Genomic DNA, 24224 nt, shown 5'->3' with positions numbered 1-24224 from the left:
TAATGTTTTCTCTTTTCAATGGGAGGCTAAGTTAATGTTTATTTTGATATTTAGTAGTAATTTATGTTTTCTCTCTTCAGTGGGAGGCAAAGCCAACCCGCATGTTGATGTTGAGGATGACAGATGGGTGTTCTTTCATCCAAGGAATGGAATACAAGCCCATTCCTTTTTTATCTCCAAATCTACCACCAGGTGTTAAGGTATTTCATAATTTACTTTCACAATGTTCTATAAAGTGAAACTAAATTTTAGGGAGTACAATGAATAAGTAGTATTGAAATTCTTTTTATAAAATCCTGTTAAGGATGGAGTAAATCTTTGAATTTATTAGCTCCAACAAAATCAAGACGCAAACTTGCAAAGAAATTTTTGGTAGTAAATCCCTTTTTCTGTGTCAGAAAATCAAGCTTTGTTAGAAACAACTCGATTACAAGGTCCCAAAAATCAGGAAAAATGACAAGAAGTTTGAATATAAAAATATATCAAGCTGTAACTTATTGCCCTTACTTAAAGCTCATAGTAAGATAAAAAAATTACGTATCTGCACACAAAATTCGAAACGATCTGTGAGCATGAAAAACAACACTGAGGAAAGCAAAAATTTTTAGTAAGACAATGCGTTTTGCTTTGAATCATGTATATCCATGAGAGCAAAAGGGGAACTTTTTTCATTAATTAATCTCTTATTTTGAAGATAATCAATGTTTAATATTGATATTAATTAACTATTATCAGACAATGCACATATCTTTAGCAAGTGTATCTGCACAGCAGCAAATCCGAACATGGCATTGCTGGTGCGTTTATATTATCTACCTGTGTTAAGGCTATTTCAGAACTGCGAATGTATACAGATAGTTTGGTTTCAACATCCAGTGACTGAAGTTCCCCTTGTTTTGGCTTCAACAGTCTGGAATAACCGTAGCCGAACTAGAAGCAGATGTCCTCTGGTTGAAGCTAAGATTACCTTCACTCTGGTAGCTAAAATTAATTTAACATGCCAGAGTAAGAGTATGTAAGCATAGTGTGGCTCGATTGAAAATTATTTATGGCTATTTAAGAGTGACGAGATCATAACAAGAGCAAAACTGCTGTCTCTTATTGCAGGGTTGGCAAAAACCCGGGTTTTTTTTAAAAAGCCCATGGACCCAGGGTTTTTTGGGTTTTTTTAAATAAAACCCAAGAAAACCCAACTAAAGCTGGGTTTTTTAAAAGAAATGTGGGTTTTTTTTGTCTTTTTTTAGGGAAAATGTAGGGTACTTGTAGCATATTGTAGTGTAAGTATATGAACAAAGCACAAGAATTGTCTTGGGGTAAAAAAAAGCTAGAAAACTAGTTAAAATTCAGCGTTTTCTGAAGAAGAGTATGAAAGACGACGAAACCCAAGAATGGTGAAGTTTCAGATTTTTTAGTTTCCATGATTACCAACAGTTAAGGCAAAATTACTTCTCGAGTGATAAAATCTATTGTTCGTTTTTAATTACTACTTTTTTTTTTTTTTTTTTGCATTTTTACTTTATTGTATTTCATTTTTTTATGCAAAACTACTGTAGAACCTCAAGTAGTTTAAATCCCTATTTACTGTCCAGCTTAATCAAGACATTTCTTTGAATTTTATGTTGCCTGTTTTTCTATTTCTGTGTACAGATTAAGAAATATTAAACTTTTTTGTAAGATAATGAAAACACTGAACATCCTATTCTGTTTTCTGTCCGACCATTTGTAAAACCTGTTAATTTCTAAAAAAAAATATAACTTGTTAATTCGAAATTTGTGACGTGTCGGGTTGCAGAAAATAATTCACATGAAAGCCTTTTAGCTAGAGTAGTTTCCTCTGTACAATCTACAAATATTGAGAAAACCAGACGTGACAGGACTTAGTCAAGATAATTTGAGTTATTTATTGACCAGTTAAAGATAAAAGTTAAATATATATTTTTTAAATCTTTGAAGTATTTTTAATGCCGTTAAGAGTTAAGAAATACTATTAAAGTTCAAAATTTATTTTTTATGTCCATTGTCTGTGGTGAAGAACAAATAAAATAGAAGTTTAAATGGTAAAAGTAATTAAATGAATTACTTTTTTAAAAAACTTCTCAAAAAATTTTAAAAAACCCAAAAGTGGGCTAAATAATGGGTTTTTTTAAATGGGTTTTTTTCAAAAAAACCCATTGGGTCCAACCCAATTGGGTCCAATCCGGCCAACCCTGTCTTATTGTCAGTGCCGTGGGGGCCTGACAGGTAAAGCGGTACCGTAGAGTGGGGCTACTTGGACCCGGAATTTCAAACTTTTTGCGCGTTTTACACTGAATGCTTTGTTAAACCCATAATGTTAATTGATAACCTTGTTTTTACCACTTTTCAGACATTCTGCTACCACCTTAAGCCTTTTTTAAACAACAATTTTAACTCTTTATATTTTTTTTCTCTTTTTAAAAATTGGGTTCAAGTAGCCCCGTGCGGGGCTACTTGGACCCACTCAGCAAATCCATTAGAAAAAGCTGTAAAACAGGTGGTGGTATCAAGAAGGTCCAATGAATTTGAAAAATAAACTCAAAACGTACATTTATTAGTGAACAAACTATTTATATAAATTGCAAATTATTTAAATAAATTAATATAAAACCAACGTATAGATAAAAAAATATATTTATGCAAACATAATTTCTCAAACAGAAGCGTAATCTAACTACAGCTAAAACCAATTGAAATGCTCATTATTTGAACATTAGAAAGAAAGAAAACCCGTCAATTCAATGGTTTGGGTGGATTTTTTTTTTCTCTGATAGGACTATTTAAAACCTGCTCTTCCCAGCTACAAACACTACAGGATGCAAAGGCTTGTGTTGTGAAAGATCTTTTAATTTCCATTATAGAGTTGATATACTAAAGTCAAAATGGGATAATGCTACTCTCTAAGACATTTTTCCGGAAGTAGTTGAATCTGGACACAATCGTAATTTTTCCTCTAAATAATCCGCATTATTTCCTACTTTAAGGGGTTCTCTTTTACTTTCGGACCCTTTTTAGCCCCAGATCTGCAAAAATCGGGTATAAATAGTAACTAACCTCTTTATTTTAAAAGATTACAAACCTTACTTAACATAATTTAGTGATAAAACATGGTTTAGGGCTGTTTGAACGCTGGGTTCAAATAGCCCAATTTTAAGGCAACCAGTGCACTTTCACTAACTTATATTGGTTAGGGTCTGGTGGGGGAAAGTGGTCAATGGGGTAAAGTGGTCATACGTCAAATAAATGACTATAGCTTGGCAATAAATGTTCGAATGAATGTGAAAATTTTATTTTAGGTTCGGTGAGTTAGAAACTACATTTTGAATACAAAATTTCAAAACTGGCAAAATTTTATTTGGTTAAAAAAAATATTTTGTGTAAATATGAAAATTTTAAAAATCAAAACACCACTTTTAACTTCCTCTTTAAATTTTGTTTGTTAGAATTATGAACAGATTGATGGCACAGGAAGCTTCCTACATGTCTTAAGATCACTTACTCATTAGCAGTTAGCTGAATATATTTTAGATAGTTTTTTAGAACAATTTCAGTAAGATGGGGTAAAGTGGTCATAATATTAGGCTTAACGAATATTGCTCTTCTAATGTCACTTAATAGTTAAGTATAAGGCAGATGTAAATTAAATATTAATTTCGCTTAATATGTATTGTTTTTACAGTAAGTAGGGTTAAATATACGAGTATATACGTATGCATACGCATATACTCGTGTAGGCGCGTATATAAACGTATTCACATAAATGCATTGATAAATACGTACACGGGTATCTGCGATATGGGTATTTTTTATCTATGCAGATATACATTTGACTATACACGTATACACTTGCTTTTACTCGTATGTATACGAACACTTATATGCTCAGGTAGACACGTATATACACGTACGTACTCGAGTAGACACTTACATACAAGCACACGATATACAAGTATACAGGGTGAATTTAATTTCTTGGGAAAATTTTTAAAAGGTGTTAGAGGGGAGGGAGAAGCAAGAATAATAAGGAACATATGGTCACAAACACAATGCTGACGCACTACATGCACGCAAAGCCAAAGACTGATGGATACAAAACAGGTCACAAATTTGTTACACTAAGACAATTTTACACAATATTTTAGGTTGTAAGAAAGTTTTAAAGCGATTGAAGAAATTTGCGGCCTGCAGCTGTAATACAGGCGTCGTAATCACAAAGACCTCTATGTTTTAATAACGAGACTTTTGAAAAACTTTCATCCGTCTCTGCGCCTTTGTTGCGATGCATGTATTAGAACTACTACCGGCCGTAACTTTTAACAAGTGCTCTAAATATTTCTTAAAAACTAAAATTTTGAGTAGAATCATCTTTGTGTAAAAAATTTGTGACCTGTTTTGCATCCATCAGTTTCTGGCTTTGGGTGCATGTAGCGCGTCAGCGACCATAAACTCCTTATTATTCTTTGCATTTTATCTTCCCCTCTCACACCCCTTAGATTTTTGCTCCAGATCTTGGATTCACTCTGTAGGCATACATGAATATAAGCGTATATACTCGTGTATACATATATGTACTGATGTATACACGTAAATGAACGTATATACGTCTTTTCAGGTATATAATTGTGTTTACACGTATACATACGTATATATTCGTGCTTCCAAATATACATGTATATACGTGAGTAGATACGTACAAACACGCACTGGATACATCCACGTTTATACCCGTATATACATTTATGTACACTTGTGTATGTACCCACATGTACACCTGTACAATTATGCGTATATACGTCTACTATACACGTATATATTCAGGTATGCACGTGTATACTCGAGATACAAGTGCATACATGCATATGACGTTCGTTTATACGCGTATATACACGTGACACGTATATAAACATGGCACATGTATACTCGTGTAGATACGTCAACACTCCTTTAGGTAATCACATATACATGCTTATATACTCGTGTATACACGTATATACTTGAGTAGGCACGTGCATGCATGTATCTGATGTATACATGTATCTACTCATATATGAACGTGTTTACTCATGTTTACACGACACGTATATACTCGTGTATACACACATATATTAGTGCATATACTTGTAACCATAAAAATAACTGAAATATACAAATATTAGGGTTATTTAATATGGTTTTGCATTTATTTTTAACTATGACCACTTTACCCCATGCTATGACCACTTTCCCCCATCCCATGGGGTAAAGTGGTCATAAATACAAAGGGAAAAGAAAGTGTTATAAAACTAATTAAATCAATATTTTTTTTTCTAAACTTCAATGTACTGTGTTCTTTAATAATGCAATGTAAAATAACAATAAAAAAAGTTGAAGTGTTTAAATAATTTGTTGTATTTATTATCCACCAAAGTTGCAAACCTACGATTTTATGACCACTTTACCCCACCAGACCCTACTGTGTTAAATATATAGCTATAACCTTAAAACACTGTTATTTTATTAAGAAATAGAATGCAAACATAAAACTATTTTCACACCTTGATATCAGATGTTTCCATGAAATTACATGTGAAAGGTTACAGACACAAAAAACAACTGTTTAGACAACTTGCAATCATAACCTCAATCAGGAAAAGGTGGGAATAGCAGAAACTTTGTTTCATGTTCCAGCCTCTACCTAGTACTGCTATCTATCATGGAGAAAGTTTTTTAAGTATATACATTGAGTTACTTAGGACCAGGACGGATTTTAAACACTTTTTTCTTGTGGGTTCAAGTAGCCCCTGGAGGCTCAAGTAGCCCCATTTTACGGTAAGCTTTACTTGTCAGGGTTTTAGGGTTTGATGCTAGCCAGTCAAAGATCCTCAGTATTTACTAATGATAACTGGGGCACCTTAAAAACAGTAACCCCTCGTTATATTGTGCTTTTCAGGGACAAAGAAAAGCGCGATTATAACCATGGTTATTAAAAATAGCAGTCTGTCTAATGCACAAATAAATTAGCATTCATTCTTTTTTGACGCGATTTTCAAATGGTTCGATGTAATTCACGAGTGTACTATCCCACATATTAACATTTAAACAAGATTGAAGTTTTAGTAAATTTTCAGCGTCCGAAAGGTACAAACATCAAATGGTGGATGAAGATGATCTTTCTTAGCTACCATAAGATTAGAGTGAGCATTCCAATACCCTCTTATTCCTAATAGACTTTCTAATGCCTTCGATTTGCTGTAGAAAGAATATAAAAAGTATATGTAACCGTATTGTTTTCAGAAAATTCTTACACCCAACCTGTCCAGATTATTCTTCTTTTCTTGATGCAAGTCCTGATTTGTGCAACCAAGTAAAAAACTTTTCTGTACTAAAATGGCAGTCAGAGAAGGGCGTATGTTCTCTTCTACTTAGGACAGTATGACCAGGATTCGTACGCTCCTTCAAAACTCCTCCAATACTCCTTCATTTAGGAAAACTTTTTGAAGCGCCCTTCAAACTCCTTCATTTTGGCTTTAACTCTTTCAAAACTCCTTCTTTTTTATTTCAAGACTCCATAGTCTTCTTCTATGACAGTAACTTAAAATACTTCGGTCGACACAACTTACCTTCATCACAAGAGCGAAAATATAAGGGCGGTTTTAATGTAGTAATTTCGTATATTTATTTTTTCATAAAGATGTGATTTACAAATTGATCATAGAAGTTATAAAAGTTGAAGGTGAAAATATTATTAGATGACTAAGACATATCATAAAGAAAGTAAACCATGCTCAAATGGTGCTTGGCTGTGCTTTTCTCTCCACCACACTCTCATCTGCAAAAGTCAGTTTTTCTAATTAATATTTAAGTATTTAGAAATACATAAGCAGATGTTCTACGTTAAGTGACTGTGTTAAAAAAAAAACAATTGTTTAGCAGATTGTAGTTATGATATTGCAACGTCCACTAGTGATGTCATACCTTGAGAGGGGGGAGGAGCTCATGAAATTGTGACAAAGGGAAGAGAGATGGTGACAAAAAGTAACATCATGCAGTTGTTATAACAGTATGTTTATAAAAAAAATATGACATGTGACGAGGAGGAGTAAGATGAAGTGTGACATTTCACTTATGGGCAGCCCATTAGTACTCCTTCAGAAATCTCATTTTTCTCCTTTAAAACTCCTCCAAAACTCCTTCATTTTATTTCAGAAATTGAGTATGAACCCTGTATGACTCCTGCCTGCTGTCTCTCACTCATTATAAAGGCCTTAGTATCAGTACAGAAGAAAATGTAAAGTAGTTTCCAAACTATATCTTAAACAGAAATATTTATTGGCTATATACATTTGGATGACAAGAATTGCCGCTGCTGTTCCAGCGAATTCAGAAGAATAGAATTATCTTTGTTCTGTTCATTGACAAAATAAAGAAAAAAGAGACCGTTTCTGTGTAAAACCATATGTTTTCATGAATGTTTTCAAACTTAAATCAAGGTTTTTTTTTTAAAGCTTTAATATTTTAGGAGACAAAAAAAAAGTCTGATGTATCTGAATGAACGATGTAATGAGGCATGATATAACAAGGGGTATGTCTAAATGGATCAAAGTTCTATATGGATAAAATTCTTTCAAACTGTCATTCCCAATTAGTACCTCTGCTGGATCATGTTTGATGCAGCAGATGTCCTCGGTACTGATAAATATCTTACGTATTATTATTTTTATGCACAATAATAAATGATTTTATCAAAACATTAGCTCAAATATCAGCTCAAATGTTTGACTCAGCAGATGTTCTCAGTACTTGATAAATATCGTACAAATTATTATTTTTATACGCTATTATAAATGATTTCATCAAAACATTAGCTCAAATATCATATTAAATACAATTTGTAATTTTAACTAGAAATGGCATTTTTAATTCAACTTTTTTTTTAAATTGATTTTAGTGTGCATTCTTTACAAAATATCTCTGCCAACTACTGTTCTTTCCATGAAATTCCTGGATTTTGAGCATTTCTTTTGATTGTGTATATAATGAAAGAAACTTGCATTCAATTGTACTTTGAAAGATAGTAAAAAAAAAAAACTATTCTTCCCTAATTAACAATAGAAAACGATATTTCTATGTGTCATAATCTACTGGATTTTTTTTCTGTAGATGTTGGCAGTTACAAATATTACAGATGTTTGCATCAATCAATTAATCAAATGAATTTTTTTTTTTAGTGTGGTGACATTATAACCTATTAAAAGTACCGTCCAAAAAAGTTGAGAACCTTTTTTTAAGTTATTGCACCATCTAAGTAAATTTATTTATCCTTTAAAAAGGCTCCATTAAGCAACCCAAGCTATATCACTAAAAATTTCCTGCATTATTCTTGTATCAGCACAAAGAGCTCTTTAATAAAATTTTTGTGTCTAAGACAAATCATCTATTTATATTTTTGATCTGAAATTAATTTTTTATTTAACTATTTTCCAAATATAAGCAACGTTGTTTCATTGTTGTGAATACCATATCCTAGAAAATGATTTAAAGATCATATTTTTGAAAATACTATTCCATGCTAATGGTTCTTCAGTCTGATGTTTGAAAATGTATTTTCTCATTATTAAAAGTGAGTAATGAAATGTTTTATATTTTATCTGGAGATAAAACTATCAGTACAATGAATGCTTCAGTATTTTATTATTTCCTTCTTTCTCGGAATCATGTTAATTGTTTGAAGCTGTTTTAGCACATGCTAATTCATACTCTGTATTGTCAATGAAATCGTTAGCTCATGGGTAATTATTTCTTTGTAGGTGGTTATTCAAGGACCTCTTGATTGCAGGCTTGGAGTTGTGCTGTTGACTGCTGATAAAATAAAAGTTTTAGGGGGTGAGGTTGAAAGTAAGCTGCAACAATTCTCTCGGCTGGCTCTCCTCCGAGAGGCATTGTAAGTTATGTTTGGAACATTTCTGTGTTTTTACACTGGTGGGATTTTTTTTTTTTTTAAATTGATGTTATTTTGGAAAATTACATTTTTTCCCATGTATATTTTAAAAGAACTGAATTCTTAACCTGCAGTACCACCAAATTGAAGATAGAAACTTCAAATAGAGATTCCTTCCATTGATGCTTAAAAGTTAAGTTCTTGCAGTAGGAATTAAATAATTTATCTCAGCCTTAACAGAATATGTCATCATCTAAGCTATTTCTTGTGTGCTTGGGATACCCAATGAGACTCCCCTACCTACTATACCCACAGGCTTCTCGTGGACATGTGCTTGGGGTGTCTGCTTAATGTAAAATAAAATTCCAGTTGCTTCCTGTTTAGAATAGTAGCAGATTTTATGGGGTCACAGGAGTATTATTACCCTTCACCTCCCAAAAGGATGAAATTAATTTAACTATCCCATGAAATATTCTTTGATTTATTTCTAAGCAGCACAAATCCAATTCTTCAAACAATTATTTTTAAAAAGACACAGAACATTGGAATAAAATCACTTTTTTATCTGATAGGAGTAATATTGGAGTTAAGAGGTGAGAATGAAAGAATAAAACTGGCTTAATTCACTGGCTTAAGATTCAAAAGTACATAATAGCGTGATTTGTTCAATAATTCTTCTTTGAATCGGTAATTAACAGTAAGGGAGCATAAAAATATTTTTAATGAACTTAGTGAAAGCCATGGGTGCAAGACCTTCCGTCTCAGGACGGATTTCCATCTTGGACAAAATTTCCGAGACGGAGGTCGGGACGGAAATAAATTCGCTGACTTTCTTTAAGTTTTTACTTAAAAAAGAAAATTTGAGTGTTTGAAAAATATGCTTTAATATATTACTGGACCGTTCATAACCACGAATTTACATTGACATTCTCTCGGTTTTCCGCCATGGGCTTGTTTTGTTTGCAACGTGCTTTTGGAGGAGTGACTTTTCGACTTTCGCCGTTTGTCTTTTTTTAGGTATAGCTGTGTTATTTCAAACTCACTGCATTGCAGACCGAGGAGTTGCTCGCTATTCTTCCTGATTTTTCGAAATAATCGGCTCTAATTGAAAACTTAGCCTTTTCTTATGCTATTTTCGATCATCTTTTCGTTTTTTTTTTCATTTGCGCGTGTTTTGTTTTTGTTTTTTTTTTGCAAACTTTACACGCATTTATGAAAGCTATGTACGCTCTTAAAATGTCTTAAGAGTTGAATCTGAACCACCGAATGAGAGTGATTGCTGACTAGATGAAATGTTTTCGCCACAGCAAATGGCATCCGCATACCAGGTAAAACGGAAACTCAGGGATTTTTTATACTTTAATAAAATTGGGAATTTTGGAAATAATCGAGGAAAAATTTCAAGCTGGTTGGAAACACCGATGGGCAACCGTTCCTGCATTTTTGACAAAGACTTGAGGAATCACTAAATTCCAATGTCATTGAATCTAATACTCGCTAGACTAGAAATATGGGGAGGGGGAGAGAAAGGAAAGGAGAAAAATAAAGGCAGCACGAGTTTGTGAAAAAAACGCTGCTCTTGCAAAGAGGGTAAGTCCGCAAATTGACCCACGATACTGAGGTCTTAAAACGTTTATATTTTGGACAATCTGAGAGGGGGGGGGCTACTCAAGGACTCCAGCATAAAATATCGAAAATGAATTGAAAACCATTTTTGAAGCTCGGAGTGGTTCGATATTTCTCCTCTGCAAAACTCTTAAAAATTTAAAAGTCAAAAAGTTTTAGGCTCTCTTTAATGATGTAAAAGTGGGGAGGGGGAAGTTTAAAAAAAATCAAACTGGAGTCTTAAAAACACTAATTTAGGCAATATTTGGTGAATTTATGATATAAGGTTTTGGTGTTCTAACACGAAAATGTTTTGTAGCTGATGTATTAAAACTATTTGAGGCTTTACTTAAATGACTTAAGTGAAAGGGCATTTGGGACCCTCTCCCGGAAAGTGTTTGTAATTGAAGTCTTAGAACTTTTAGGCTGTCTTTGGCAATGTCAAGAGGGAGGGAGGGGGCTCTCTTTGGGCGAAATTCCGAAACTGGAGTCTTAAAAGCGCAACTTTAGACCGTCTTTGGGTTCGGGGTTCCTCTTCCCCAAAAAATATTCAAAGCTGAAGTATTCGAAACTCAGCTTTAGGTAATCTTAGGAAGACTGAAGAAGAGGGAATTGGAAGCCTTTATCTCAATAAATTTATAATTTAAATTCTTAAATCTTTGGTGATGAAAAGTGGAAACCGCAAATTGAAGTCAAATTTAGTGAACTTAGGGGAAGGAATTCGGGGGGGGGTCTCTCTCCCAGAAAATTTCTCCGTGCTGAAGTATTGAAATGTTATTTTGGCTATTTTTGAGTGAGTTAAGAGTTAGGGAATTCAGGGGCCTTTCTCGAAACATTTTCGAAATTGAGATCTTAAAACTTTGGGTTGTCTATGGCGATGTGTGGAGGGGAGTTGCTTTCTCAATAGAAAAATAAATCTTAAACAAAAACTTACACTGCGTTTAGTAAACACAATGGAAGGGGGGGGGGTATTCCGCACCCCAGCCCGAAAATTTCCATTTCTGAAATTTTTAGAACTTTGTTTTGGGCTATGTTTGGATGACTTAAGGGGAAGGGTGTTGGAAGATTCTTTCAAAAAGTTTCCAAAATCAAAGTATTAAAACTTTTTAGGCGGTCATAAGTCATGTTTATAGTTAAAGAGGGTACTATTCCTACAAAAAAAAAATAGGAACTGAAGCTTTAAAAATTGAAATTTAGGACATTTGTAGTGAACTCAGAGCGAAAATATTTTGATGCTGAAATATTTAAAGCGCCACTTTAGGCTATATTTGAGTGCCTTAAGAGGGATGCGATTCGTGGATCCTGCCTGGGGTTAGGATTCAGTTCCCCTATTACTTTTTTTTAATTAATGAATATTAGAAAGGGTACCTTGTTCAAAAAATATATCTACTTCACTGAAGCTTTTTTTATTGCTAATTTCACCACCTGCTATCTTATAAAAGAATTCTTTTTCAAATGAAGACTGTGGGGGGAATGGTGCCAGTTTATTATCATTAGTCGCCCATACCCTTCCCACACCTTTCCTTCTTTTGTGCTTTGTTGGCGCAACCTTGGGTAGACTTTCCGATCAGAACTGATTTATGTTGCAAAAGTGAAAATCTTATGTCCTAAGCGATTTTATTGCTACAATAAAAATGTTTACGATCGATAAAAAACTAATGGTGGGGAGCTGCGAACGCTTTTACTCCTAACATTATCTAACATCGTCTAAAATTGCGTTTTTTGAACTTCAATTTCGAAATATTGCCGAAGGAGGGTTCCTGAACTCCATCCCTTCAATAGTGCATTCAAAAGGGAGTACAAACGTTATGAAAGATGGAGTACAATTTCGTTTTTAAAGCTACAATTTCGGGGAGAACCCAGAGCGCCTCCCCCCCCCCCCTCTTTCCCTAATATTTTTTGAAGGTTGCCCAACATTGTGATTTTCGGACTATCAGTTTGAAATAATTGATATAAGAGTCCCTGAACCCCTCCTTTCCCGGAACTTTATCAAAATGACCTACCATAGCGTTTTTTGGACTCAAATTTGGAAAAATGTCTGGGGGAGAGCCCCCAGACCCCCCCCCCCCCTATTGCCGGATATTAGGTTTTTTGGAATTATGATGCCAAAACGCTTAAATATTGCAATTTAAAGGATTAAATTTTAAATCAAACACAGATTCCAAAACTGGCATTATTAAAATCTACAACATTTATACACAAATTTTTCCTTAAGCCCGCATGCGGGCGGAGGAGGGGGGGCTGAAAATATTTTCCGTCTTGAACACATCACCATACTTGCACCCATGGTGAAAGCTTAATTATTAAAAACTAGCTTTTGCCCGCGGCTTCGCTCACGTTGAAGTAGTTTTTTTTTTCAATTGATTCAAGTTAATGGTCATTACAGGCAGAGGTCAAATAGTTACCAAAACATTGTTTGACTCTAGTTTCGCCGACATTTCAAATGGCCTGCCCCCTTAACTGTATCAAAAGGTATGATTAAAACTGAAAATTAGGGGGAAAGGGAGTAAATGAAATGTTGGCAAAAGTGAGAAGAAACCCAAAAATCACAAAAAATAAATCACGAAAACGTTCAGGAGTTGTAAAGAAGTCAGTTTGGGTAATTCCCAAAAAATCCAATTCGAGTGAGGTCAACTATTCTTAAATAAAATGAAACAGTTCCCTTATAATCCCGATCTCCATCAAATACATAATATCCAGCGCTACACTGGCAATCTAAATTATTGTATTATGTGTAACTTCTTACCGTAGAAATCGTCCCAAAATAGGGTCAACAATGATGCTACCCGAAATGTTTCCAATAAACAGTAAAAATTTGGCAATTGTTTGAAATTGTGTGCAAAGACAAAGTGATGAAAGTTTTTGCGCTGTTTATGAATTTGTGAATTAGTTGGCGAATTGTTTTACGTGTTAACAAATTTAAAGAAAGAAATATTAAAGAAATGGCGATATTTGGTAACATGGTGAAAACCGAGAAACAGTATTGCGCAGTCTTTAGTTTCAAAAACAGCGACAGTTGAAAAAAATACCAAATGCCTTAGCTATTGAAATGATTCCACAAAAAAAGCTTGGCTAGATTCCAGCTGATCGATTAAATACCCAGTCAATACAAATAAATAAAAAAAAAACATTAACTGCCTCAAAGTTGCATTAAAATGGAAAAAAATCAGCCAAATCCATGTATTATTTGCCAATCTTGTGCAAAAATTTTACTTCAAGATTTGACTTGAGAAAAGCCTTGAACAGTCACGAAAAGCAAAGATAGTCAACAATACAACAATAGTCGTTATCGACAGGGAGTTGAGATGATACACTAAATATTGTATTGAGTTAAGGAAAGCCTTCGAACATGGAACTAAAAAGCTCATAACTTGTTTTTTATTCTACTTAGAAATTTTGAACAGGTGCCATCTTCAGCAGAAAAATCAGAGCTTTCGATGGACATATAATGTTAATATGTGCAAGTATTTTTTCATCCCCATATTACAGAATTTATACGAAAATTGTGTTTTATTGCCTCCCTAAGGGGGTTTTGCCCCCCATAATGGGACGAAAACTACCCTATGTGTTATTCTGATGCATGAGCTATATTATTGTAAAGTTTCATCAAAATCCATTCAGTAGTTTTTGCGTGAAAGAGTAACAAACATCCATACATCCATACAGACAAACTTTCGCATATATAATAGTAGTAAGATTGTATGAAGAGGTGCTTAACTCCTTGATGTTGCTTCCAAAAACTATTTCTGTATCTGCCCCTGCTGGTCCTGAATTACTGTTCTGCTTGGTGTTCGAAAGGGCATGGGAAGGCCATTGAACTAAAGTAATCTTGGAATGACTGCTCCCAATGCCCCTTTGTGTTAAGGTGAGTAAGCCAGTTTTGAAATATGTTCCAGGCAATTGACAGAAGTCTAGTCAGCAACAGCATAGCATCTTCCATTTTGGAAACTTACAATTTAGCAATATTTTTATCAGAATAAATTTTTACAATAATCTAAGGTTTTTTCAAGCAAAGGTCCGCCTAACGTTACTTTATTTTTTAACTTCATTTTAATCATTTTCAAATTATTGGTATCTCTTATTTTGTCTACATAAGTGTTTAATGTCCTATACGCTTTAAAAATAACCATTTTTCCCCCCCCGTATTATTAGATGTTTTGATGTGTGCTCAAGGTATCTTCTCCTATTCATATCTGTGTGTCAAAAGTTTGGTGATCAAATATGAAATGGATTTTTTTTTTAAATTACGAACACTTTTCGAAGCATTTTTAAGTGCTCCAGGATACATTGAAACAATTTTGAGTTTTGTAATGAGCTGCATAATTATATGTTTTTACTTGCTAAAGGTGTAGTGGTAGGTAATAGTAAATTTGGAATACATGATTGAAAATTACATTTTAAATTATATATAGACATTAGCTTGCCAGCAAAAATCAAGCTATTTCAATTTGAACTGAATCATGAATTTATTCAAAATATCATATTTTTCAAAGCTAAAAGAATGAAAACTTATGTCTCTATTGTATCAATTTTAAAAATAAATGCTTTCTAATTATATATTCAGTTTTACTAAATGACTTTTGAAAATATTTGAACCATTGATTGTCCAAACACGTTATCCAATTAGTATACGAAGTTCCCTACTCTAATTGGCAGATCTGTTTATATTTCTATTATGTTTTTTCTGACAAATATGCAAATACTCTGTTTAACTAAACTTTTTTTGTAAAGACAGATTCCAAATAGTGAAGAAAATGGCCTCCCAGAAAATCCTGAAAGTGTTCCAAACTCTTCACCATCCAGAAGTACCAATGCAAATGATGTGCCCAATTCTGCCCCCAGACAAAGTCATACAAATGTGCAGAGAAGCCATGTGAATCTGTGGCTAAATCCTCCAACAAGTGGCCATAGCAGAAACAGCTCCAATTCTATTAGAAACAGAGACGTAGTCCCTCATCTTCATCAAGGAACATCTTCATCCTCAGGGAACAATCGGAATCAAGTGCCAGAGTTTGCAGCAGATGATAATTTCTTTGATAGTGATGATGATGACTTTACTCAATCGTTAGATTTGGATGCTATTGATGAGCTTGAAAAAGAAAATAGTCAGAGGCCAGTACAAGTGAGATTTAACACTTATCCATTTTCATGCAACTTCATTTTTGCATGTGGCGAGTTCTTTTCCACAAAATTGAAATTATAATGAATGATTTTTATTTATGTGCAATGAAAATTAAAATTAATTTTGAAAACACCGAATTAAGTTTTCACAAAGGAATGTGCACACAAATATGGATATGTAATTTGCAATTTTGAAAGCATTTCATGTATTTTTTTTTTAATGAACAAACAATCACACAATAAAAGAGTGATTTTGTAAAGTAAATCACTGAAATGTTCCTATGCCCCCAAAAAAAGGAGGAATACTATTTTAAACTATAAAATTAAACCAATTAACAAATTATTATTGTTTACAACAAAAACAACAAGGAACAAATTATTATTGTTTCAATTTTGGTCCTTAACCTTTATATTACAGCTCTGTTACATTCCTGGACATAATAATATAATAACAACTCTTAGTTATTCAGCTGTTGCACAGACTAAGAAAACAAGTAAGATTTCAAAAAACATTGATTCAAGTTTTCTATAGAACCTCCAATGCAAACAAAAGGGGGTTATAATTTTGACGTGCATGTGAGTGTGTATGTGGCATCAAAGCTCTCAAGAGAATGAACCGATTTTGATACTTTTTTTTTTCAAAAAGTAATTTGATAGAGTGTTTTGCTAGGTATCATCTTTGTAGGACTTGAATTACCGAAGATATTGATTCAAAACCATGAAAATTAGCATTTTTTGCAATTTTTGTTGTCAAAATTTACTTGCACATTTAAAATATTAGAACAGTTGAACTTGGTTAATACGAAATGTCAAAAATTCATGGATTTGTTCGCATTAGCCGTTATTCGTAACAACCTTAAATGAGTGAAAACGAAAAAATGCTTACATATATTTTTAAAATGTTACTACAAATACACACATTGTAATCTGTTAGTACGTTCAGAAAAAAATCACTTATTTCTTATAAATGAATGTTTTTTGGGAAATATTGAAAATGGAAGATGATAATCGACAGTCACGCAATAGGCTATATTTCACAATGGAAGATGAACGGTTTTATCTCTGATTAAATTGAAATGTCCACAGGTAAGCAAATGTACGGGCTTTATTTTCCATGAAAAATGTTGACTATTTTCTTCTTGATATAAAACGAGATTTCTAATAAGACTACCTAAAAAAATGATGAATAATTTCTAAAAAAAAATGACAGTAGGGTAGACCGACCAGTGAGTGAACACCACCCAGTGAATGAACAGCGCGTCAATTTAAAAAAAAAATAAGCTTCCAAAATTTTTTTTCTGAATAAATTCACTACAAAAGCGTTCTATATTGATATTCTAAGCTATCCGATACCTGGTTACTTTGGATACGTATTTTTTTTCCTGGAAAAAATTTGAAATTTGTACTGCCGTGAATCGTTCTTTCCCTTTTTCAAAATAATAAGGCTGGTTTCGTGCTAGCAATTATTTTGATGCATATTATTTTATCAATAAATTTTATTTTTTAACTTTTAGAAAGAAAAATTAGGTATACATATTTAGGCTATGGATTTAAATTGTTTCATTCAATGCAGAATGCGTACATTTTCAGGCAGAGGGGTGTTCATTCACTGGGTATGAAAAATTGCTTAAACCCAGTGAATGAACAATGGCAAAATTTCTTTTGATTTAAAAAGAAATTTGAAGTTTCTATGAGATATTTTCATTTTCGAACTTTTTTGTAATGCAGATAGTTTATTTGCTTATTTATTTATATATTTCATTACATATTTTATAATTTCTTTATTTTTGTCTTTGCAAACAATGCACTTTTTACTGAGTTTTATCTTTTATCTATCTATATCTCTATCTGTATATTAACCTACCTACCTACATTTATCTTTCTGTACCTTTATCTCTCTTGATAGATAGACAGGTAGATAGAGAAATAGAAATATATATATACAAGGAGAGAGAATACATAGGTAGATGTGTATGTATGTTTGTATATAGATAGATAGATAAATAGATAGAGGAAAATATAGAGATAGATATATTAAAAATAAGAGGTAAATAGATATATAGGTAGATAAATATAGAGATAGAATAGGTAGGTAGATAGATAGATCGATAGATTTATTGATAGATAAATAGATAGGTAGTGGTTAATAGATAGTAGGTAGATATATAGACAGGTAGATAGACCGATAGATATAGATAGGTGGATAGATATAGATAGGTAGATATACTGATAAGGAGATAGATAGGTAGATAGATAGACAGGTAGATAAGCAGGTAGATAGATATATAAATAGATTGATTAGGATAATAGATTGGTAGATATTTAGATGTACAGACAGATAAATAGGTTAGGTAGATAGACAGATAGATAGATAAGTTGATAGATAAGTAGACAAATCGATTGATAAGTAGATAGATATATAGATAGATAGATAAATAGGTAGATAGATAGATAGATAAGTGTATAGATAAATAGATAGATAGATAGGTAGATAAGTAGACAAATTGATTGATAAGTAGATAGATATATAGATAAATAGATAAGTAGACAGATAGATAGATATATAGATACATACGTAAATAGATAAGTAGGTAGATAGATAGATAAATAGGTAGATAAATTGATAGATACATAGATAAGCAGATAGATAAATAGAAAAATAGATAGGTACATTGATTGATAAATAGGTAAATAGACATAGAGATAGATAAGTAGATAGATAGATAGATAAGTATATAGATTAGATAAATATATAGATAGCTAGATACAGATTAGTAGATAGATAGAAAAATAGATAAGTACATTGATAAATAGGTAAATAGACATAGAGATAGACCGATAGATGTGTAGATAGAAAAATAGATATTTATATAGCTAGATAGATATAGATAGTTATATAAATAGATAGATAGATAAATAGATATAGATAGTTATATAAATAGATAGATAGTTAAATAGATAGCTAGATAAATAGATATAGATAGTTATATAGATAGATAGATAGATCTCAAAGAAACTTAATTTCTTTTTGAATCAAAATTTATCATGTTCATTCACTGGACCAATTTGTGTTCATTTACTGGTTGGAGGTGTTCATTCACTGGGTCGTTGTGACATTTTTTGTTTACAGGGTTCGTAAGGGTCATGGAAATCCTGGAAGTCATGGAAAAATAATAAGCGAATTTCAGACCTGGAAAAGTCATGGAAAATTGAAATTTTCATTGAAAGTCATGGAAAGTTATTTTAAGTCATGGAAAAATGTCTTGGACAAAGAGAAAGTAACAGTAACTAAAAGAGCATTGGAAAATTTGAATGATTTTAACAGTACAGCACATAAAAGCTATTAAAAGCGGAAAATTGAACGATCCCAAAATCAAATCTGAATTATGAAATCCTATTGCATCCACTTCTGTCGCAGCCGCTTGCCTTTTTTTTTTCTTTCCGCGATGTGATTTTACTGCTTGGACATCACTTATTTTGAACTAACTTATTTTCAACACTTCTTATGTTTCATATTCGATAGTAGCGAACTTGCACGTTCTTGGTTTTGCCACGCCCGCTCAAAAAAAGCAATTCAATTACATCCGAGTTCGATTCCATCACTAGTAAGAACTATATTATTACATTAATCAGAGTTTATCTTTTAATTTGTTCATGGATTTAGAAAATAAAGATCTTCACTCAGGCGATAGAATACAGAAAAAGAGGAATTCTAATACTCTAAAACAGTAGTGCCCAACATACACATACAGCATGCAAAACTAATCCATGCGACCCACTGCTACTCTCAATGTCAGGATTCAAACATGTTCTGGAAATTCTGAACCTATTAATTTATATGCATTTGAAAATGTGCAAATAAATAAACAAAATAAGTATACTTTTGAATCAGAAGATTGATTCATTACTGAATGGTTTTTTAAAAAGAGATCTGGTTTAGAAACATAAAGAGCTAAACTATGTGGCTTTACTTTAAAGAACCAAAATACTGTCAAGTTACAGGGTTGATTAAATGCTCTGTTGACACTGTAAGGCAACTTTTGAAGCAAATTTATTGAAACTTATTGAAGACTCATTCAACCTTTGTCCCATTCAATATCATCCTGCCTGTTTATAAGAAAAAAATGTTAGACATTTAAGCATCATCGTATTCCTTTCACTGCATTTTTACTTTACTTAAATTCATATGATGAAGACAAATAAAAATAGTTTATGTTTTTAAGTGTTCACTTATATTTTTCCATTATGAGTAAGTGCTTCAATGTGGCTGTGGCCTTCATGTAGACGTTTTGCTAATGGTCATTTCCAAAAATTAGCAAGTTTGAGATTAAATAGTGCTGTTCTCTTCGTGTAACAATTTCATGAAAAATTTTCATTGAAGTCATGAAAAAGTCTTGGAAAAGTCATGGAATTTTTTCATCCAATTAGAGTATGAACCCTGTCTTTAAACACCTAAAAAAGTCGGAAGCGGTACCATTTAAGTTCCCCCCTATTTTTTAGAGATATTTACATGGATCAATTAAAATGTTTTAACTATCACCATCTGTATGGTATAGAATTCAAAATTACTAGGATTTTTTAAAAATGAAATTGTGCTTAACTGTTCATTCACTGATCGGTCTACCCTATTCAACAAGTAAAGAGGTCATAATTCTTGTTCGTCTTAGCCGAGAATTTCAATTTAATGTGCATATTATAGGTGAAATTTTCAGTGTAATTAGATAGCAAACCAAACTTAACAAACAAAATGTTTATTTTATCCGTAATTTCGTATTAAACGTGATTGTATTAAGAGAGTTCAACTGTACAAACAAAAGAACAAATTTTTCTGCATTTTTTATAATTTGTTTGAAACTTTCAAGTGAAATATAACTGGAAAAGAAACCTTTTTTACTATTTTTGAAAAAATTTCTAAGCTTTTATTCTTTTGATTGGAACAATTTCATTGTTGTTAAATATAAGGAATTTCAATCAGTATTTTAATGTGTATGTGTATACTCTACAAGGTCAGAGGGTTTATTTTAAATTTTAAGCCTTTATTCATGTAATAGGAACAATTGACAAGGAAAGAAAGCTCAATGATTTAAAATTGTCTACTGTTGCCATTTTCTACTTGTTAGCAAATAAAATATTTTTAATTGTTTTAGCAAGCAAGCCATGTTTTCTCATGTTATCTAGAAAAAGTTTAATTATACCTTAATTTTGTATGTGTTCAGACCCATGAGGTTGGCCCTCAAGGTCAGGGTTTTTTTTTTTTTTTTTTCTTAATTCTAAGCCTTTATTTATGCAATAGGAACAATTTCATTTTTTGATAACAAGGAAAGAAAGCTCAACGATTTAAAATTGTCTACTGTTGCCATTTTCTGCTTGTTAGCAAATAAAAAATTTGTAATTGATTTAGCAAGCAAACCGTCTTTTCTCGTGTTATCTAGAAAAAGTTTAACTATATTTTAATTTTGTATTTGTTCAGACCTGCAAGGTTGATCTTAATATGAGGTTGACCCTCAAAGTCAGGGTTTTTTTTTTTTTTTTTAATTCTAAGCCTTTATTCATATGATAGGAACAATTTCTTTGTTTGCTAACAAGAAAAGAAAGCTCAATGATTGAAAATTGTACACTGTTGCCATTTCCTATTTGTTAGCAAATAAAATATTTAATTCATTTTGACAAGCAAGGATTTTCAATTTTTTCTTTTTGATTTTGCAGCTAGCAAAAAACATAGTAGTTGAGATTGTCTTTCATTTTCCGTGTTTTCTCATATTATCTAAAAAACATTTTAATATATTTTAATTTTATATGTATTTAGATCTGCAAGATTCATCTAAATATAAGGTCGGCCCTCAGGGTCTTTTTTTAATTTATATATTTTTTATTGTGATTTAATATTTATTCTGATAAATTATGGGAATACTTTTGATAAGGTTACATATACATATTCAAAAAAACTTTAAAATACTGATTGAAATTCCTTATTTTTAACAACAGACAAGAATACAGACTGCTCCAATCAGCCTAAATACCACTGTAAGCATTTGAACAGAAGGTATTCACAAAGGAACTGCAAAGTTTTAAAATATTACCATTTGTTATTTTTTTTAAGGACATTTAAGTAAAAAGTCTTAAAATATGGACTGAAATAGTTCAAACAAAACATTAACTCTGAAAAACACAGAGTAATCAGCTATACAGGATAGAAATTCAAAGAAAAAAGTGTCAGAAAATGAACTATTATCTGCAACCCTTGATTAAACTATTTTACTCCTGTTTGGGGTGTCCGAACTCGGTTCAGCCCAGCCAAGACAAATGCTTCAACTTTGGAGTGCCGACCTGAGTTTAGGCAAGAGAAAACTCAGTGTTTCAATTCTATAAAGTCTGAAGTCAGTTTGTCCTATGCTTTGTGGGTAGTTTACCATTTTCCCCGCCAAGATTCCCATTCAACAACAGCAAGTGTGCGCAACAATACTTATAATTTTACTCAAAAAAAAAAATTTTTTTTAACTGTTTTTGATGACAATTTGATTTACACCATTACGGAAGAGACTAATCAATATGGATATCAATGCATTGAAAGGCAAAATCTGAAGCCAAAAACCCAATCAAAAAAGTGGGTGCCTACAAATGACATTTAAGTGAAAAGATTACTGTTGCTCCATGTTTTACATTTCGTTATTCATAAGCCTGATGTTTCAATGACTTAACTAAAAAAGATACAGTAAACTCCTGATTATCATCGGTTGGATTATCCATGGCTCGGATTATCCGCGGGTCCTTTCACTTTTTTTTTCTTTTTGTGATTGTGTTGTTGTTTGCTTTTAGATTTTACATATATTTTTTGTATTTAATGTTAGTAGATGCAATGTAGCAATGTTTTTAGTTATAATTTGAATGATTGTGTGAGTGTTATTAATATTTTTTTCTGTTGCATACACTAAGTATCATTTTTTACCTATTATTCGGAATATCTGCGGTTTTGCTTATCCGCGGTTACCGTGCCACTCTATTTCGGGGATAATCGGGAGTCTACTGTACTTCTTAAAACTCCATTCTTTCGCAATGTCATGTCTTATAAAAGAGGAGTCTATTCTTAACAAGTTAATAGTTATAACAAACAAAACTAAAGAGAAATAAATATTTTTTCGGTAATTTTTTTCTCTCAAATAAATTCCACTGGCAAGGGGTTAATTTGTCAGTCACAAATTCAATTTCATTTGATGAAATAAGTGTAAACTACATTTTTATGATTGTTTTTTCTCTTTAGTTTTCAATAATGAATTTTTCTCTATGCTCAGCTGGATTATAGTGATTCCATTCATGATGAAAACCCTATGTGGGAAGAGGATGAAGATATGATGCAGGAAATGATGGCATTTGAGGAAAATCCACCAGAGTTTGAAATGCCTGTCCATGAGATATCTCCCAGCACATCGAGTTCCTCAAGACATGCTCACTGTAGGTAACTTATATCATGAATTCTTGAAAGTCGTAATTTCGACAAAAGAGATATTATACAACTTTCTTTTTGTCTGGCTGAAATTTACTTCAAAATTTTAATTTTACTTGATATGTCTTAAATTTTGTACCTTGCTGAAAGTAGAAGCATATGTGGATCGTTTTTGTGAAAAGTTTTAATAAACAGATTTTAATTATTAAATGCTGATTATCAGTGTCAAAAAGTGTTGACCATATGATAAAATAACAAGTTGTGTTTGTTGTTCAACATTGAAAGAATTGTCAGTGAAACATTCTGTGTATTATAGATATCAAAATTTTTTTAAAAGTATTCGAATGCTGTGTAAAAGCCTATACAGTAGACCATCGTTTTATGTGGGGTTTACATTCCTCGGAAATGCCGCGTAAATTAAGTTTTAATATTAGTGTTAAAATAGGGGTTAGGTTCCGTAGATAAAAAAATACTTCATTCTAGTGATGACCAATTGTACAATAAGTTTAATGTGTACTTATATAGATTTCTATGCACAACATGTATAACGAAAACACAAATTAATTTAGTGTTTATGAAAAAGAGCTGGCTATGATAGTCGTTTGGCAGTCAAGAATTTTTCTCTGTAATTCTTTGTAGAGCATTAACACACCCATGACCACTTGCGTCATTTCCATGATAGAATCTTCCTTCACTAACAAATTAGAAAAATCATTTCTATTGTCAAGGCTCAAAAATTTCAATGTTAACGTTTTTTGTTCTGTGTCATTGATGTTGGTATTCTCATTGCTTTTGTCTTCCTTTGTCACTCCTAAGAACTTTTCTTCCAGTGAGTTCTGAACTGTGTGTGTTTAATAATTTTACTTCTGCAAAAAGTGGACCAATCTGGAACCAATTGCATAAAATGTCTCCCATGGCCCAAGCTCGATAAGTAACACGCCAAAATGCAGTTTATTATGTGTAATTTGAAGTCTTTAGAGTTTGGATTTTGAAAGAGGGGAAAATTTTATCTGTTTCTATTGCCACATCCGCATAAAACTGAAACTTATCCACGTAAAATAAAATAAAGGTGTCCAATCTTAAATCGCATAAAATAAACCTGCATAAAACGGGGATCTACTGTAC

General features: G+C 32.2%; 1 protein-coding gene across 1 annotated transcript in view; it reads left to right on the top strand.

Moving 5' to 3' along the window:
• Positions 1-24224, top strand: part of LOC129227904 (recQ-mediated genome instability protein 1-like) — a 56774-nt gene that overhangs the window by 19683 nt on the left and 12867 nt on the right. Inside the window, exons 4-7 of the mRNA XM_054862525.1 lie at positions 81-200; positions 8802-8935; positions 15269-15659; positions 22948-23107. Of these exons, the coding sequence (XP_054718500.1) occupies positions 81-200; positions 8802-8935; positions 15269-15659; positions 22948-23107 (805 nt within the window). The remainder of the gene's footprint in view (positions 1-80; positions 201-8801; positions 8936-15268; positions 15660-22947; positions 23108-24224) is intronic.

Source organism: Uloborus diversus, chromosome 8 (assembly GCF_026930045.1).
Source record: "Uloborus diversus isolate 005 chromosome 8, Udiv.v.3.1, whole genome shotgun sequence".
In the NCBI taxonomy this organism is placed as follows: domain Eukaryota; kingdom Metazoa; phylum Arthropoda; class Arachnida; order Araneae; family Uloboridae; genus Uloborus; species Uloborus diversus.
This window is presented reverse-complemented; position numbering and strand designations above follow the sequence as displayed.